Genomic DNA, 19,336 nt, shown 5'->3' on the forward strand with positions numbered 1-19,336 from the left:
ACAGTGTCTCGCTGCCCTCTGCCTTGCTGCTACAATTAGAGCTGACCGGAGAGACTTGTGACTTTGACCGTCACGGGCTCGCTCTCCGTTTCGGTCCCTCGCTCTTCAGTCTCCTTCTGGTCACGCCCCCGTCGTCTTTTTCTAACCGTCTCTCCCTTTTTAACTTTAACTTCATCCCTCTCGTTCTTTCCCCTTCTCTTGCCGTTAGTTTTGGAAATGTAATTTCATTATTTTGCATCTTGTGGCATTATCATACAAACACAAACAAACTCATTACAAACTAGAAGGTGCACTCGGTGAGCGAAGACCTCCGCCAAACCCCACCTGCTCCAAAGGGTCACTGATGCTTCGCCCTTAGAATCTGTCCAGTAGGTCGCTGACAAACCGAGTCGATAACAGACCAAATAAAGACGAGCATGTCACATAACATCGTGTGACAGCTCTTAGGTGGTCTGAGAAGGCGGAGCCTCTTCACCACCTTTTGGCTTGATGCCAACAAGTCAGACTCCTGAAGAAGCGCATGCGACGCGTCGCTGGGGGTTGCTTGTCTTTTCTCCTCACAAGTCATGACTTGTCATGACAACCGTCTCCATGGTTACAGACAATTGTTGACCTTTCGTGGTCAAAGACGCGGCTGTTAAACGGTGGATGAAGTTTAATTTACAGTAAATAAAATAAATCCCCCCTCGTTACTCTTTCTCCCAGCAGTCTGCTTTTTGTGTTTATTTAAGCTTTTATTTTGAAGCTGCAAAATCAGGAATCAAAATCATCTGTTCCGTTCCTTTGTTCTCCAGGACGATGATGATGACGGATATATATATATATATATATATATATATATATATATATATATATATATGTATGTATATATATGTATGTATATATATATATATGTATGTATATATATATATATGTATGTGTATATATATATATATGTATGTATATATATATATATGTATATATATATATATATATATATATATATATATATATATATATATATATATATATATATATATATATACATCTTCACATCTTCCTGTATGTGTCTACACCTCACGCAGATCCCTCCTCAATGCGAGCCAGGCCACTCTCGGCATGTGGACCTCAGTTCAATCCAGATCAGATCTTGTGTAACCACCCACGGCCTTACTTGTATTCTCTCCTTACCTCCTCCCTCTCTTTCGCTCTCCCCTGTCCACTGGCTCTCTCATCCCCCCCCCCCCCTCTCCAGCCCCCCAGCAGCTGACATGAAGCCTTGGGATAGCTCAAATGCCGTGCTATCGGGGTCCAACCCCCCCGTACACAATGCGTGTCTGTGTGCATGCGTTCATGGCCTGTAGGACTCTTGTGTCGAGGTAGACCAGCGGCTTTGGACTCATTCCAGAAGCTTCTGGTTTAGTTTTGCTGCTCTTGAAGGACAGATGTATGGTGACCAGTGGGCACGTCACATTATCTCATTTTACGTTATTAAGCTGTTTAGTTATTTGACACATTTGTAACTCTTGACTCAGCAGACGAAGGCAAACTCTCCTTGTGATGTTTTATGCAGGTATTTAAGAGTAACTCTGAGCCACTGCACATACCAGACCGACCAGCAGCCTGCTTGTTGATCTTGTTGGGTCCTGTTTATGTTTCTTATATTCAAATTCAAAAGTTTAGCTGATGACTCGTCTGATTCTGTGCCACACAACCTATATTTATGAACTATTTATGAACCGTGCCGTGTCCCTGGCACTTCAGCAGCAGCCTCCCATGTGGTCCGAGTCTAAATTGAAAGACTGAAAGTGTCCTTGAACCTTTAGCTGCACCACCGATGTCGTTGTGTTGTTTTTGTGTCGGCAGAATCTCTTCATACTTCACAGATGTTGGGTCTGATTGGTTGAATGAGATCCAGCACACGCAGGTTAAAACCAAGCCAGCAGCTCCCGTTCGAGCTGCTCTGACATTTAGCGAGCGCCGTTTTATTTTAGCCTCGCTCACCTGTCCGTTCTCCCGAGCTGTCAGTCATGTTCGTGATGTGCAGAAAGAAAGAAAGAAAGAAAGGAAGAAATAGAAGAAAAAAAAGAGACTTTCTGGTCAAATCAGAGGCGCTTTTTTATTTTTTTACACACTGATTTGTTTAGGCAGGCGCATTTTGGAAAGATGTCTAAATGTCACACATTCTTCCTCTCGGTTCAAGTATTCATAACCCGGGGCGAGACGGAACAGGAGGAAACCCAGCACCCTTCACCCAGCACCCTGTCAGACAAGATGATGAACTCGCCCCCAAACTGTATCCTCGAGGTGTTTCTGCTGGTTTGTGGAGAGCCGTCTCGGTGGCTTTGTCCTCCGTGATGTAACCGCTCAACTGAAGGTCTCTTTCCTTTAGTTGTTGGTCCACCGTGACCTTGGTCTTGACCCTTTTATTGCTTTTATTACTTTTTAAAGCCCTTTTAGACTATTTTTCTTTTCCACAAAAGCAGTTTACATCCTGGCACTCAAAGTTATCTTTGGCCTGTTTTGTGGGCGCAGAAGATTAAAAGCTGCTATGCCAGGAGATTTTCCATGATGACGATGATGATGATGATGTGACTACACATGCAATATATGTCATGCATGGTCCCTCTTAAATAAACAATATCAAATTAAACATCTTTATATTGGTCTACTCTGTCCATCTATCGGTCACCCAGAATATTTCAGATCTCACTGTTGAAAGAGAAGGTTACGCAACTTAAACTGATTCTTCTAAACATTGTTTGTAATAATTCCTGTGGAGATACTGGTCCCACTTTCCCAATATGTTGGGAAACATATACTATACATATACTATATGATCATGTCCCGTCTTATTGTCTCCTGCATGCTTTTAAATGCGTCTCTTTGCATCTGTCCTCCTGTAGTGAAGTGTGCCACGAGGATTACCTCCATAACTCTTCTGTCTCCGTGTGGCAGAGGGCGGCCATGCTGCCGGGAGGCCGCGCGTGAGGAAGCATGTCGTCAGGCTGGTGCTGCGGAGATGACCCGGTGGGGAGGGGGTCCATCCCCCTGGACATCGACAACGTCCACATGCTGCTGCAGGGTGAGTGATGCATCGGTGTTTTTAAAGAGGTGTATTTTCTGTGCTTTGAGGTTTATTACGGCGACTGCGACGCTTCCAGATTGTTGATTTAACTTCAGCGAGCGTTCGGGCCGAGCGGAGTGAAGGCTCGTTGTTCCCCGAGAGAAGACTGAGGTCATGCAACTGCAACAACAACAACAAAAAAAGCTCCGCGTCTTGATTTTCGATGTTTTATCTTGGTTACCGTGGCGACATAATGACTCCTAAGCCTCGGTCTGACGGCTCCGCCTCGCTTCACTTTCGTCACTTTTATTCTAATTTCTTTTGAGGTCACGCTCGGCCTAATCGGCTCTCGGAGAGACGTGAGTCACTTTTACAAAGAGCCGCTGGGAGGGTGGAGGAGACCCTGTTCTCACCGCCCGGACACATCATCATAAAAGTTGAAACTTATTCGATTTTGAGGATTTACAGAACGTTTTTAATTTAACCGTTTTAATGCAATTATCAAATTCCAAATATTGAATCTGTTTTCCCAGTTTTGTGTCGTGGTAAACTGAGTGTTGGTCGGACATGTCGAGCTACTTGAAGATGTCACCTGAGGCCCTGGGGACTTTTGATGCACATTTTTTTCCCTATTCTTTTGGGACATTTAATAAACAAAACGACTAATTAAAAAAATTATAATATCATACAAATACCTGCAAAACTGAAAGATTCAAATACACTTTTGAGAGAAAAATGTAATTAAATTTTAATACGGCATGCAAGAATAACCTGCATGCAAAGGGAGACTCACGGGTAAGCTGGCGTGACACGGTTGGCACCAATGGGTGCCTTTAGGTTTTATATGAGGGCACATGACTCCCCACATGTCCTCTCCACCCTTAAAAACAGTGTTTTTATTTGACTTTTCTTCGTATTAAAGCCTTGTAAACATGATGTCGTCCTAACGCCGCCACGAGAAGCCAGCTTGTTAAATAACTTTTAAAAAAAAAGACTGAAAGTTTTTTTTTGTGTTGTTTCAAATGGTGATGACGAAAGAATGTCAATAAAGAGTGTTTGCATCAGCTTGGGAGGGGGGGGGGGGGGGGCGTTCTTCTGAGGACATGTAATGCGGCTTTTATAAAGTTATGCTTATAAAATGATTATCTGTGTCAAAACGGATTGAAGTGTTGTGTGCGTCACTTCTCTCAAACGTGATGCTTTAAACCTTTTTTTATGAGGTTGTTATCAAGTGAGACCGCCCCAGTAATTATATTATTCATCATCATCACTTTTCACAATAGGTCACTGTCGTCCAATGAGGTCACTCGATGGTGCTTGAGCCTGTGGCCCATTGATAAGGAGTTAGAGACAGAAAACACGGCTGCAGTTACTTATACAACCAGAGGAGTCGCCCCCTGGTGGTCAGGAGAGAGAATGCAGCTTCAACACATGAAGCATAGACTTCTATACAACCAGAGGAGTCGCCCCCTGGTGGTCAGGAGAGAGAATGCAGCTTTAACACATGAAGCATAGACTTCTATACAACCAGAGGAGTCGCCCCCTGGTGGACAGGAGAGGGAATGCAGCTTTAACACATGAAGCATATACTTCTATACAACCAGAGGAGTCGACCCCTGGTGGTCAGGAGAGAGAATGCAGCTTTAACACATGAAGCATAGACTTCTATACAACCAGAGGAGTCGCCCCCTGGTGGACAGGAGAGGGAATGCAGCTTTAACACATGAAGCATATACTTCTATACAACCAGAGGAGTCGCCCCCTGGTGGTCAGGAGAGAGAATGCAGCTTTAACACATGAAGCATAGACTTCTATACAACCAGAGGAGTCGCCCCCTGGTGGTTAGGAGAGAGAATGCAGCTTTAACACATGAAGCATAGACTTCTATACAACCAGAGGAGTCGCCCCCTGGTGGACAGGAGAGGGAATGCAGCTTTAACACATGAAGCATATACTTCTATACAACCAGAGGAGTCGCCCCCTGGTGGTCAGGAGAGAGAATGCAGCTTTAATACATGAAGCATAGACTTCTATACAACCAGAGGAGTCGCCCTCTGGTGGTTAGGAGAGAGAATGCAGCTTTAACACATGAAGCATAGACTTCTATACAACCAGAGGAGTCGCCCCCCTGGTGGTCAGGAGAGAGAATGCAGCTATAACACATGAAGCATAGACTTCTATACAACCAGAGGAGTCGCCCCCTGGTGGTCAGGAGAGAGAATGCAGCTATAACACATGAAGCATAGACTTCTATACAACCAGAGGAGTCGCCCCCTGGTGGTCAGGAGAGAGAATGCTGCTTTAACACATGAAGCATAGACTTCTATACAACCAGAGGAGTCGCCCCCTGGTGGTCAGGAGAGAGAATGCTGCTTTAACACATGAAGCATAGACTTCTATACAACCAGAGGAGTCGCCCCCTGGTGGTCAGGAGAGAGAATGCAGCTTTAACACATGAAGCATAGACTTCTATACAACCAGAGGAGTCGCCCCCTGGTGGTCAGGAGAGAGAATGCAGCTTTAACACATGAAGCATAGACTTCTATACAACCAGAGGAGTATCTTCAGGTTAAATCCGGTGAGAGATCTACATTTTCGTTGCATTGTGACATTTTGAATTTGACCCACATTTTCCAGCTTATGAATCATAAATTACCCAGAAGGCTGCAGGAGGACGAGCTCGCTGCCGGTCTTGTTTCAGCAGGCCTGAATCCTTCACGAGTGAGATTTTAAAAAGAGGCGGAGCCTAGCTGATCTCACCTGCTTCCCTGCAGGCTTGACATGATGACTGTTTGCTGGTTAGACAGGAGTTGCTCCCAAACTTAACTTCATAAATCTGCTTTCCTTCATGGATCTGTAACGTTTACAGTGCGATAGACGAGAGGAGTTTGCTTTAGAGTGACATGCACCACAGTTTGTTTACCTGGAAACATTCCCTGCTGAGTCAGCAGCAGTGATCCCATCATGGGTGAGTGTTGTCATTTGTTTACTTGGTTTAAAGCCAGTCTCATGGATACTATTAGTGGGTCTTCTGCTGGGTAACGGTCAATCTACAGCTACACACAACCTGTAAGTAGTGAAAGTATTGTGTGTTAAATGTAAGATATCAATCTGGGCTTATCATACACTGGGAAGCTTTATCAGTGCCTCCTATCAGCAAATAAATCACAAGTCAAATAGAAGCTTTCTTAGGGCCAGGGAAGGTTTAATAGGAAGAACATATTGGAAATAATACAATTATTATGTCGCCCAGTAGTTTAATAATGTGTTGCCTCTTTATTCCTAATGAATAGTTATTGGAGACACAAAGCGAGAGCTGGGCGTCCACAGACTGCTCCTTTTATCAGTGATAATCCGACAATAATGAAGCGTGCATCGCCCTGAAGGCAGAGCTCTGCTGTTGCATGTGAGACCAGTTAATGAACGTCTGCTTCACAGGAAACATGCTTCTGAAGCACGTTAACATCACAGCGGGGCTGTAAAGGCTCAATGTGCCTCTTCACCAGGGAAGTCCATTCCCTTTGTTGAGTGTACCCGCTCCAAAGTGTTATGGGTTCTCAGGAGTTTCTCAAACCCAAAACACAGGCCCGGGTAATTGGAGGCTTTGAAGTTGTCAGGTTTTTCTCATTCGCTAACTTGGACAAAGGCTAGCAGGCTAATTCAATATATTGGGCGACACTACTAATACCCTCCCATGTTGTAATTAGTCGACAACACTGTGGAGGTTACCTGAACAGGTACGAGTGTCTGTCGGTCAAGAGGACATACGAGGTCAGCTGGCTAACACCGAGTCGAGAAGAAACTCTGGAAGTGAGCACATCTTGACTTTTTTAAGGAATCTAGACAACCAAAACCGGAAGCAGATTAGTTTCACCATGTGGCCGTTACCCAACAGTACCACGTCCAGTACGGCCTTTGTAGTTGTGATGGCCGTGGCACCGACGTAATAACGTCGTCTAAGTATTGTGGTTTGATTAGTGGAAAGAACCATTGGAATGCTTCCTTGTTGATGGGAACATCCTTCATAGCGCCAACCTCATAAAACAGTTTGTTTTATAGTCGTATTTTCACTGCGTAGCAGTCAGACTTGTGTAACACGTTAATTATCCCCAAAAAAAGATGCCGGCATTGGAGATGCTCTACGCAGTTTAACGTGAGCGCATTGAACGTTGAGAGAAGCGCCGACTGAGACGTCCACTGAGTCAGGAGGACTGGATCGTATATGTGAGACTCTTTGGACAATAACTCACCAGCACTGTTGTTACTTCCACTGTAGATGACAGTCTCCCTTATGACCACTGCTGTGAGGTTTGATTGGATGAATACAACCCATACTTGTCTAACGCCCAGTCTAGACTGCATGTGCATCAGGCTTGTTTTCCCCCTCGCTCGTCTCACACAACAGATACTCAACCGTCGTGGTCATCAGACGTCTCACGGGGCGTAACCGTGACGCGTTGGAGCGTTTTATTGAAGACTTCAGGTCTTATTTCTTTCAACGATATGCGAGGTTGACGTCGGGAGAGCAGCGGACGTCTAAATGTAGGTCCGTTAGCCGGTGGCCAAGCACGCCGTGAGCCAACCGGTTCCCGTCCACGCCGTCTCGCTTGTCGGCCATCGGCAGCCCGAGGCCGGTTGAGAGTGCATGTGAGTGAGGAGAGAGAGTGCGAGTCCCTGCAACCACAAGAGGTCCCTGAGCACGCAGCCGTCAACACGCGCCCACAGCGTTGAGCAATTTGTTGCAGCGGTATGCGAGATTAGCCGTGGACGGACACGGAGATGCACGCGCACATTAAGTCACGCACACGGCCAATCTCCTGGCGGAGGTAACCAAAAAAATGATTAAAAAAGAGTTTGATACTTCGTCACTGATTATGAACGCTTTGTCTATACGTTCATGACATTACACACGTGGTTCATTTCAAGATGCATTCAAGATGGAACAAGTTGCATATATTAAATGTGTCAACAGTAGGTTTAACTGCATACTAATACCGGCTTTTGGAGATATGTTGACGTCTTCAGCCCATCAAGTGCCGGTTTGCCGGTTTATATTCTGTGCGGGTCAACAGAACCATCTCGGCTCGCGTTGGTTCCAACTGGTTTGGTCTAAACTCTTAATCCATTGAGCAGCGGCTGAATGGCTCTCGTTCTTCAGAGGCGGATTATTAAATTAGCAAAATAAATGGAGCGATTTATTCACCCAACCGCAGTCCCCTAATACATGTGTGAAACGTCTTATTCAAGTATATGTAGAACTCTGTATATATGTGATATTATACAAAAAATACAATGTCAGATGCATGTCAGAAAGGTGTGGAAGCTAAGAACTTATTTAATAATTAAATATTACAGAATTAATGGGGCAGATGATTTGCTCGCAGCTGTTTGTGCTGAATTCGTTTCCGCGGCTCTCTTTTTATTATTCCATTGATATAAATAACTAAATAAATATTCCTACCGAGCTGTTTACGTGACGGAGAGATATTTGTTCCTATCCAAAAAGCTCCGTGATGTTTAAAGGCAGCAGTGTTTCTCCTTCCTCGACTCCGACAGCTTGGTTTGTGTTCAACTCACACAGCTGCTGGCAAACAGGAAGGAGGCCGCGTGCAAATTCAATCATCCATATTCTGAATGAGCTGCATGAAAGCTCCAAAGAATGCTCCTAAAACCTCCTAAATATGATCGTCACATCAAACGCGTCTTAATCGTAAAGCGCTCCATCCGGTATCGGGGCCCGTTTCAGAATATCCAGAGTGACCCGGCGTCCTCTCTGCAGATGAACCCAACACGGACGCATCAGGACCTCATCGGGATGTTTTTGGGACGTGAGTGTAGAGGTGAAAGGTGACGTTGTGCGTTTGTTCTTCTTCAACAGTGGAACAGGAACAGATTCAGAAGAAGACCTTCACCAACTGGGTCAACGCTCAGCTGGCAAAGGTGAGCCGTGTCTCTTTCATTCTTGGTAGCTTGCTGCACTTGTTTAAAGGGTTTAAAATTATGATGTATAAGCCTCTCTTAGTAAATGCAATCAATACTTTTTTTGTTTGTAAATTTGGTTGACTTCCTTTTGTGTGTAATATGGATACAATGTACCGATTCCTGCAGGGAAAAATACATTTTACTCACAAAACATTCCCAATATTCTCCCCTACAGCCTCGATATCTCCGTAAAAAAAAATATTTTAACCTTTTTTTAAAATTTGTTATTTAAAAAGAAGAAAAAAAACATTTCGGAAAATCTGTAAAGATGGAAAATAATTTCATTGTAACTACGTGTGGATTTCAGATATTTGGACTATTTGCATCGTAACGGGCAGATTTTGAACCCATCGTGAATCAAACAGGAGCTCGACAGCACAGCTTCAGGCTCATTTCACCGTTTGTGTTTTGAGATTTTAGGTGAAGGTTAAAGTTCCCCCTCGATAAAGAATCACAGCGACACTTTTAGAGCTCAGCTGACTGACCATTAAATGATTCCAAAAGACCTCAAGGAGCAAAGCAAACCGAAATCAATCAATGGGCTTTGCAACGCTTCGCATCTTGTGAAGCGCGACCATCTCCTTTTTATTTCCATTCAAAGGGCTTTTTCTCATCCAGCGGCTTGTGTTTTACCAACGTTAGTCACGGAGTTCCACAAGGTTCTGTGCTTGGACCAATGTTGTTTACCTTTTTTATATGCTTCCTTTGGGCAACATTATCAGGTAACACTCCATAAACGTTCATTGATATGCAGATGATACTCAATTATATCTATCTAAAGTTGGTCCTGGGTCCTTGTCCCTGCTTCCTGCATCCAGCCTCTGACCTGGACCTGGCCTCCTTCCTTTCTTCGTGATACCTCCTGCCTCTGAGGCCCTGCTAATTTCCCCCCCCCCTTTTCTGGAATTTTTTCTGATTTGATGTGAGGTCAAAGGTCAGGGATGTCGTATGTGTACAGATTGTAAAGCCCTCTGAGGGGAGTTTGTGATTTTGGGCTATACAAATTAAACTGAATTGAATTATGTTACATTGAAATCAACGTGGCTCCCCCACTGCCTCCCGTGAGTCAGCAGCAGACCGTCCGCTCTCCCAGTGTTGAGGGGGTTTGGGTTGGAGGTGGGGAAGCGTGCACGGAAATCTAGCATTGAGGAGCAAGGTTCACAGCGCACAGACGGACAGCAGCAGACGGACCCCCCCCCCCCCCCCAACAGCAACATGCCGGTGGCTCGGTTCCATCGGTCTCACCGGAATCTGGTTTCTATTTCTGGAATCTGCTCTTGGAACCAAACCGCTCGAACTCGGATGTAAAAGAGCAATTATTTTTTTATTATGGCGTCGCAATCACTTGTAAAACTACAATAATCATGTTCATGAGGAGAAGATGAGCTTCTCCGAGAGCAACAAGCGGCCTCGTTCTGAGCGAGACCAACACGCCGCAAACTGATTTTAATTGGAGGTCACGAGGAGCGAGCTGATCCACGTCATCGAGGAGCAACAGACGGGCAGAAAAACGTCTTCTTTCACACGTTTTGACGAATGTTTTTAAGAAAATAAATAAAAGGTTTTTAAGTTAAATTGTTGCATGGCTTATTTTATAGAAAGTTGAGCCGGACGTAAAGCACGTCTGCATCCTAACCGTGAATAAACTAACGTGACGCTTGTGTGCCGTGACAGCGGAGGCCTCCCTCCGTGGTCCTGGATCTCTTCAGCGATTTCCGCGACGGCTCCAAACTGCTGGACCTGCTGGAGGTGATGAGCGGCCAGCGCCTCGTGAGTTCAACGCCCCCAAAACCCGACGCGCAAAACACGCAGCCGGCGCCTTTTTTTTTTCCGACCCCAGCGGCCGACCGACCGACTCTCTGCTGCTGTGTTCTGTTTGTTTGCAGAGTCGGGAGAGAGGCCGGGGGATGTTCCAGCACAGGAGCAACATCGAGAAAGCCCTTTCCTTCCTGAAGGGCAAGTCGGTGAGTGACACGGCGTCACGCCGTCAGACGGACGCCGTCGCCGACCGCTTACGAGAACTCGACGACTGGCGATGGCTAAACCAGCGTTTCACCATTAATGCAAAAACTAAATATTCTAGTAGTCTTATTCGGCCGGCATTGTCGACATGTGATTACTTTTCTATAATGATTTTTGTTTTTATCTCAGGAACTTAAAGCGATTTTAGATTTTGGAGGTCAGAGTTTGTTTTTTTTCTGCCATAATTCAGTAATTTCTGATAGTTGGCGTGTCAAACAGGACGAAGCGTTGACATTTTGGACGGACGAGGGTCTAGACGGTTTTGGCGGAGGGATACGATCCCCAACCGCTGTAATCTGTCGCGTATGATTTGGGGCTTTGTGCCGGTATGAAGAAGCTCTCTTGTTTTGTCCGCAGATCAAACTGGTCAACATCAACATTCCTGACATCATCGATGGGAAGCCGTCCATCATCCTGGGCCTCATATGGACCATCATCCTGCAGTATCACGTGAGATTAATGCTGGTCATAAGTGCTCTTCTTGTTGTTGATGTTTTCCACTTTGATTAGTCTCACCTTCTCAACTCTCCGAGATAAAACCTCTGTTATTAAAATAAAGTCAGGAATGTCCTGTACTTCTATAATTAATATTTACTTTATTAGATTTAAATCGATTTCCTTGGGTGAAGTTTTTTTCAGGATAAAACGGATCAAACCAAATTATTGGAGCAAAGAAACCAATCGCAACGCTACAATTAAGCATTTATTTAAGCTTACCAACATTTTAATTATATAATCTTTTAAGGTTAAGCTTCAGTTGTTTTCACGCCTTGTTTTTGGGTGTGTCGGTCTCAGATCGAGGAGCTGGCCAGCAGCCTCTCGTTCAGTTCCCGGCAGTCCTCCATGGAGTCCCTGGCCAGCCTGGACTCTCGCTCCACCCTGTCGGGCCGCTCCGGCGGCAGCAGTCCGGTTCCCCCAAGAGGATCGCCGCTGCACAACCGCTTCCGGGTTTCTGCCAAGAAGGCCCTGCTGCTCTGGGTCCGGGAACAGTGCCACAAGTAAGCCAGCAGGGGTGCACTTCATGAAATGTGTCGCGTCGGCTTTATTTAGGGACTCGTCAAAGCCTTGAGAAATCTCCCAATTGGTGCAACATGAGCACCAATCTTGTAAAATCTGTATTGCGTAACGTACTTTTGAGAATAGCCTATTTATATTTGGTATTTTCCGCTTCAGCTGGCCTGTTCTTGATCTTAAAGGGACAGGTGGGGTGTTTAGAAGTGGGGTTGTTCTGCTGTGGACGTATTTTAGACCCCTAAAAGAATCAATATCTGTTTATTAGAGTATTTATCACCTCTTTACGTTACCTTTCATCTTTAGTACGCTCTCTTCAAAGCCAACGGAGTCCATTCACAAAAACAGTAATTTTAAGATTCAGAACTGATAGTATGGGATGGACTGTGGGAGTACTTCCCTTTTTAAAGTGTTAATTTAATGTCTGGGATTCTGCAACACGAGCTGCATGATTTTAATGTCACGTATTGATCTGCTTCCCTCAGAGCCGGCTGCACGATCAACGTGAAAGACTTCAAAGCCAGCTGGAGGAGCGGAGTGGTCTTCCTGGCCATCCAGTACGCTCTGCGGCCCGACCTGGTGGATCTGTCCAAGGCCAGGACCCGGAGCAACAGGCAGAACCTGGAGGAGGCCTTCCGCATCGCCGAGAGGGAGCTGAGGATCCCCAGGCTGCTGGATCCCGATGGTGAGGGATCCAGCTTTACTGCACTCAGGAAACAGCTCAGCATTATGGATGAAATGTATAATAACTATAACTTCAATAACCAAGTTTACATTTAGATCGATTGTTGTTTTTGTTATTCAATGAGTTCAACTTTCAGCAGAAGTTCTCCTTCGCTGACCTACATTTGTGGAGGCCGACGTAAAGTTGTTGTGCAAAGTCTTCGGAGGGTGAATCATAAACTGTACATATAAAGATTTGCCCCCTGGTGGTCAGGAGAGAGAATGCAGCTTTAACACATGAAGCATAGACTTCTATACAACCAGAGGAGTCATCCGCTGTTGGTCAGGAGAGAGAATGCAGCTTTAACACATGAAGCATAGACTTCTATACAACCAGAGGAGTCGCCCCCTGGTGGTCAGGAGAGAGAATGCAGCTTTAACACATGAAGCATAGACTTCTATACAACCAGAGGAGTCGCCCCCTGGTGGTCAGGAGAGAGAATGCAGCTTTAACACATGAAGCATAGACTTCTATACAACCAGAGGAGTCACCCCCTGGTGGTCAGGAGAGAGAATGCAGCTTTAACACATGAAGCATAGACTTCTATACAACCAGAGGAGTCGCCCCCTGGTGGTCAGTAGAGAGAATGCAGCTTTAACACATGAAGCATAGACTTCTATACAACCAGAGGAGTCGCCCCCTGGTGGTCAGGAGAGAGAATGCAGCTTTAACACATGAAGCATAGACTTCTATACAACCAGAGGAGTCATCCGCTGTTGGTCAGGAGAGAGAATGCAGCTTTAACACATGAAGCATAGACTTCTATACAACCAGAGGAGTCGCCCCCTGGTGGTCAGGAGAGAGAATGCAGCTTTAACACATGAAGCATAGACTTCTATACAACCAGAGGAGTCGCCCCCTGGTGGTCAGGAGAGAGAATGCAGCTTTAACACATGAAGCATAGACTTCTATACAACCAGAGGAGTCACCCCCTGGTGGTCAGGAGAGAGAATGCAGCTTTAACACATGAAGCATAGACTTCTATACAACCAGAGGAGTCGCCCCCTGGTGGTCAGTAGAGAGAATGCAGCTTTAACACATGAAGCATAGACTTCTATACAACCAGAGGAGTCGCCCCCTGGTGGTCAGGAGAGAGAATGCAGCTTTAACACATGAAGCATAGACTTCTATACAACCAGAGGAGTCGCCCCCTGGTGGTCAGTAGAGAGAATGCAGCTTTAACACATGAAGCATAGACTTCTATACAACCAGAGGAGTCGCCCCCTGGTGGTCAGTAGAGAGAATGCAGCTTTAACACATGAAGCGTAGACTTCTATACAACCAGAGGAGTCGCCCCCTGGTGGTCAGTAGAGAGAATGCAGCTTTAACACATGAAGCGTAGACTTCTATACAACCAGAGGAGTCGCCCCCTGGCGGTCAGTAGAGAGAATGCAGCTCTAACACATGAAGCATAGACTTCTATACAACCAGAGGAGTCAGCCACTCTGAGCCACAGTCTGTTTACTACAGCTGCACTGGGTTCTACTAATTACCACCAGAGCTGTGTCTCTTGTTCGCTCATCCCTCTCCACGCCTTTTCGCTCTATTCTAAATATGATTCACCGGATTTGTCACTGACATAGTTGCGCAGCAGCAATTCTTCTGGAGCCTCGTGAATCTTTGTCTGAGTGTCGCTGTGAGCTTTGTGACGGTGATCCTGAGGGCGAGTGGGATGTCTGACGGTCTGCTGACTCGCTCGCTGGTTGGTTTCCTCCGGACTCGTATAAAACCTTCAGTTGTTTCACTCCGCCGGTGAATTAGTGAGCAGATTTCTATCAGCTGGCTATTTAAAAGACAGAGAAGCTACACACACACACACACACACACACACACACACACCTGCTGCAGGAGTCTAAACTGTAGAGCGTGAGGCTGATCATGGAGACTTGTGATGTGGATGCAGATGTGGACGTCCGAGACCCCGATGAGAAGTCCATCATGACCTACGTGGCCCAGTTCCTGCAGTACTCCAAAGACCTGCCAGTGCCAGAGGAAGACATGCAGGTCGGTATCACACATTGAACGCCGCAGCACGGCCTGCAGCCTGAGTTTAGGACTCAGCTGTTTAGCTTCTGCAGTCCAGTGTCAACAATCAGGGGGATTTGATCAGATTCATGGTCTAGACATCAAGATTAAGATCAGAATGAGGCAACGTTTATTTATTTAAACAAGTTATATGCAACCCAGATATAAAAAAAAAGTTATTTTTAACCTCTATCTCGATTTATACCTTTTTAACTTACTACATTTAGTCTCTTTTTATTTAATTATTTGTGTTTTGTTGCTAAAATCAATGTTTGAGAATAAAGATGGATCCATGCAGCAGATCCAAACCAGCAGGTTTAGGAGTGTTTAACATTTAAACTCACACCAAGTGTCCTCAAGTGCACTTTTTGTGTGTGTGGGCGGTGAGGAATTGATTTCCACCTGCATAAATCAGTCGGGGCATGATTATTATTGGATGTTGCAATGAGCAAATATCACCTTTTCTTTGGGGATTCTTTTCTATTTTCATCCTTTCTGTTTTCCGTTTCCTCTCCTCTCTCCTTCCCTCTTTCCTCCCAGACACACTACCTGACTCTTCCTAAAAGCCATTCTCCTGTCAACCTGCCCGTTCACTACACACCCGCCATTTCTGCTTCACCCCTGCGACAGGTACACCCCGCCGTCGAGCTTCACCCCCGTTTCCCTGCTCACCTTTCAGCCTCCTCCTGACCTCCCACCCGAGGCTCCGTCACCGTGCAAATCATAATGGGTTTGTTTTTAGAGTGGAGAGATCAGATAATAACATGTCCAGTAAACAATAGATGGATGTTTAAACTAATGAATAAAATAAAACCGAACCATCTCCGTCAGAGCCACACCCACCTGTCACTGCCGATGCCTTTCTGTTCGTGCTTTGCAGAACCCCTTTAGTGTCATGTGACCCCAAAGACCTCAGAGCAGATTTCACTGCCGGGTTACGTCTCGTGAAAGTTTTTAAATGCACGTTTGTGTCATCGAGACGGCGCCGCAGCCGCTCTGGAGGAGCCCGTCGCTAAGCGCCGAGAGCCCCTTCCAGTCAGGTGGCGGCTGAGAGCACGACGGATCACGCAGGATGGAACTGGTCGGGCCTGTTTTCTTGAAAGCGCTCCAAAGCCACGGCCAGGGTGCGTCTCTCCTCTGCCTGTCGGAGGTGAACAAAGTGCAGCGAGTCCTTCATTCCACCGACACCCTGCAGCACGGCTCACGACGGATGAGTCACACGGAGACGCCTGACACGAAAAGATATTTGCATGTTCCGATGTGGCTTCTGGAGACTTTTGGGTTCTCATGTTGGTTCTTTACCCCCCCAGTAGAATAACCCTGCTAGTTTGAGAAACACATCTGCATGTAATGCACACAAAGAGAAGAAATGAAGCTTAATGCACTTTATTCTTGACACATTCTATTCATACCGTAGACTTTAAAGAACATGAAACAACATGGCCTCAAACCCTTTCTGCAGCCGAACAGGAGGAGGCTGTTTTACAAGCTCCTCTTTTCTTCTGAGCGGTGCTACGAACAACAAAGGGGGTGCGGGATCAACCCTCCGATGGGCTCGGTGCTCCGCTGTGCACGGGCTTGCTCCGAGCTCGACACATTTTTGGCACGGCAGCACCGTTTGCCTGTTTCGTGTGTGGGGCGCTCGTGGCTCGTGGGGCAGCTTCTCGTTTGTAGAACTCTTCCTCTGCAGTCTTCCTCCAACAATGCTCCTAGTAATTCTAATCTGCTTGAGCTCTTTGTGAAGCTAAAGAAGGACAGTATACACATCATAAGAGGTGCATACAGTCACAGGATGCAGGAGGATGATTACCAACTCCTCCGGGTTCATCGGCGTCGACACAAACCTGGTGTCTGCTGGTGAAAGGACCCCAAAACCAGACTGAGCATCAGGACCACGTGTTGAGAAACCAACGTCTTCGGTCAATAACAAAAAATAAAATGTCGGTCCACTCTCTTCCAGGCGACGCCCGCTCGAAAGGCCCAGGAAGTGACCTGCTGGCTGGTTCAGGCCTACGAGGAGCTGCTGGAGGGCTGGGACTCCACCGAGGGAGAGAGCTACTCCGAGAGATACCACGTAGGGCCTTTCAACTGCCGATCAATGCAATGATCAATATTACTCATTCGAGTGTCCACGAGGCGTACGCTTAATATTATTGCGTCATCATGGACCCTCTTGAAAATGGTACGTTCCTTCCTCAGGTGTTTCAGACCTTCCTGGTGTCCTTCAACGAGCAGCGGCGTCCCATCATGCCGTTGTTGACGGCGATGAGACGAACGGCGAAGCCGAGCGAGGAGCAGCGGGCTCTCAGGGAGGCGTGGGACTCCCTGGCTGAGAAGGTCTGTCACTCAAACGTCAAAATACACCATCAAGCCGCTTCGATATTGAGACAATTCAACCTTTTTAATGTTGGTTGGATAGTTTGCTTTTCCACTAATGCACTAATATACTTTTATATGCAACTTATTCTTTTAAAATGAATATTGTGAGTCAGAAAGCTCTTGATCCCCATCATCAAGAGACTATATATTCATGCTCGTCTCTCCTTTCCCTGCAGCTCCACGAATACAAAGTGGACCTGGACACGGGTCTGCCGCCCCCCTTGGACTCGGTGGCTCGATGGCTGCTGAGAACGGAGAAGGCTCTCGGCGAGGAGGACGGCGACCCGCAGGACCACGGCCGCGCCGCCGCCGCCGCCAGGGAGAAGCAGGAGCTCCTCAAAGTGAATCAATACTTATCCACCCTGTAACACTTTACCACTGCAACAATAACACTGGTTGAGCGAGCCCAGAGTCCTCAGGCAGGTCATTAAGATATAGATATAGCAGCTTTATTCACCCCTCTGGGGGAAAAGGTTGCAAACAGAAGACAACAAACATCATAAAACTGGCACACAAGTCACTTCCTGGAACACATTTTAGTTTTGGGATCATTTGGAGTCCTTTTACCTCCTTTCAAATATCGACGGTGATGATTCTGCATTGCATCATAACCGTGCTCGCCGTGTGGCCGTAGGTCTGCCTGGAGGAGATGCCGCAGCATCTGAAGACCTTCCAGAACTTCCAGAACCTGGACGAGTGTGGAAACTTGATGGTCCCCGCAGACAAGATGGACGAACTAAAGAGGAGGTGTGTGTGTGTGTGTGTGTGTGTGTGTGTGTGTGTGTGTGTGTGTGTGTGTGTGTGTGTGTGTGTGTGTGTGTGTGTGTGTGTGTGTGTGTGTGTGTGTGTGTGTGTGTGTGTGTGTGTGTGTGTGTGTGTGTGTGTGTGTGTGTGTGTGTGTGTGTGTGTGTGTGTGTGATATCAAATCCTTGTTATTACTGACACTGGTGGCCATTGAGTGAACTGCAATCAGCGTCCAATATATTATTTACGATGACGTTAATGTCGCTATGTTTTATTATTATTTATTGTTCCATTTAAACCATTGACTGCATGATCCTACCAGCTAATGACTCCATCAGCTAACGTTAGCCGGCTAGCTGTAACTTCAGCCCCCGGTCTGGATCTCCGTACGGTTGGCTGTTAAAGTTATTTGTAAAACGGAAATCGGAACAATTGATCGTGTTCGTGTAACTTTTGATGGTTTGTTCAATGGCAGAAACCTGAAAAAAACCACAGTTTTTGTCGTTGGTTTGAACGGCATCAAACGTTGTTTCAGAGAAGCAAAGTGAACTTTACAACACGAAACAAACGGCTCGGTCTCAAGTTCGTATTTCTCACCGTGGACGTCTTCACCAGGTTCACCAGCGTGAGAGTGACGGCTAAATACCACGGGATCAAGCTGGAGTACTGGGAGCAGCGCCACTCGGTCCTGGACCTGTTGGGCCAGATGAGGACCAAGCTGCGGGTCTGGAAGAGGCCGTACGTCTCCCCGGAGGCTGTCCGGGTGCTGCTGCAAGAATGGCATGTGAGTCGGTTTGGCATCTGCTTGTTTGGAGTGGAGAGAGTGGGACGAGGGTGCTGGTTCAGCCCATAAGGGCCATTGTAGGTAAATATTCAGAGATAAAACCTGCCATGGTCCTGAAAGTGAATATTATCCAGCTCGGAGTTTTATTTATTTTGTCCTACAATCTCCCATAAATCAAGCATGGGAATATGGCTGCTATGGACTCTTTTCTTCTGAACAGGATCTGGTGAACACACAGGAGCTCCCTTCTCTGCTGGAAGCGGCGCTCCATAAGCTGAAGCAGGTCTCTGAGAAATACTCGAGCAAGTCCGCCCTCGGTGAGTCCTCCTCTCGGCGTTCGGGGCCGCTCGCTGCGTTTCGTTTCTGGCACCGACTGAATGTTTCTCCCCGTCGCTCCTCAGCCGCAGACTTCCAGCACGTCGGTCAGCAGGTGAAGCAGCTGGAGGACGACACCGCCGGGGTTCTGGAAGACGTGACCGCGGCCAAGAGCGCCATGGGCCGCGTGCTGTCTGCCTGGGACTCCTACAGCGACGGCCTCAGCTCCCTGCAGGCCTGGCTGGAGCAGAGCTCTGCGACACGCAGCCACAGGCCCACGGTGATTAAAGAGATGACAGCAGAA

General features: G+C 46.6%; 1 protein-coding gene across 1 annotated transcript in view; it reads left to right on the forward strand.

Annotated features, from left to right (window-relative positions):
* The first annotated feature begins 2,976 nt into the window (after nucleotides 1-2,976).
* Nucleotides 2,977-19,336, forward strand: part of syne2b (spectrin repeat containing, nuclear envelope 2b) — a 116,233-nt gene continuing 99,873 nt past the window's right edge. Inside the window, exons 1-15 of the mRNA XM_034563576.1 lie at nucleotides 2,977-3,064; nucleotides 8,925-8,986; nucleotides 10,703-10,798; nucleotides 10,915-10,992; nucleotides 11,408-11,500; nucleotides 11,846-12,048; nucleotides 12,547-12,746; nucleotides 14,689-14,789; nucleotides 16,771-16,884; nucleotides 17,010-17,147; nucleotides 17,366-17,530; nucleotides 17,824-17,936; nucleotides 18,549-18,717; nucleotides 18,938-19,034; nucleotides 19,119-19,312. Coding sequence (XP_034419467.1) covers nucleotides 2,977-3,064; nucleotides 8,925-8,986; nucleotides 10,703-10,798; nucleotides 10,915-10,992; nucleotides 11,408-11,500; nucleotides 11,846-12,048; nucleotides 12,547-12,746; nucleotides 14,689-14,789; nucleotides 16,771-16,884; nucleotides 17,010-17,147; nucleotides 17,366-17,530; nucleotides 17,824-17,936; nucleotides 18,549-18,717; nucleotides 18,938-19,034; nucleotides 19,119-19,312 — 1,911 coding nt within the window. The remainder of the gene's footprint in view (nucleotides 3,065-8,924; nucleotides 8,987-10,702; nucleotides 10,799-10,914; nucleotides 10,993-11,407; nucleotides 11,501-11,845; nucleotides 12,049-12,546; nucleotides 12,747-14,688; nucleotides 14,790-16,770; nucleotides 16,885-17,009; nucleotides 17,148-17,365; nucleotides 17,531-17,823; nucleotides 17,937-18,548; nucleotides 18,718-18,937; nucleotides 19,035-19,118; nucleotides 19,313-19,336) is intronic.

Source organism: Cyclopterus lumpus, chromosome 22, assembly GCF_009769545.1.
Source record: "Cyclopterus lumpus isolate fCycLum1 chromosome 22, fCycLum1.pri, whole genome shotgun sequence".
NCBI lineage: Eukaryota > Metazoa > Chordata > Actinopteri > Perciformes > Cyclopteridae > Cyclopterus > Cyclopterus lumpus.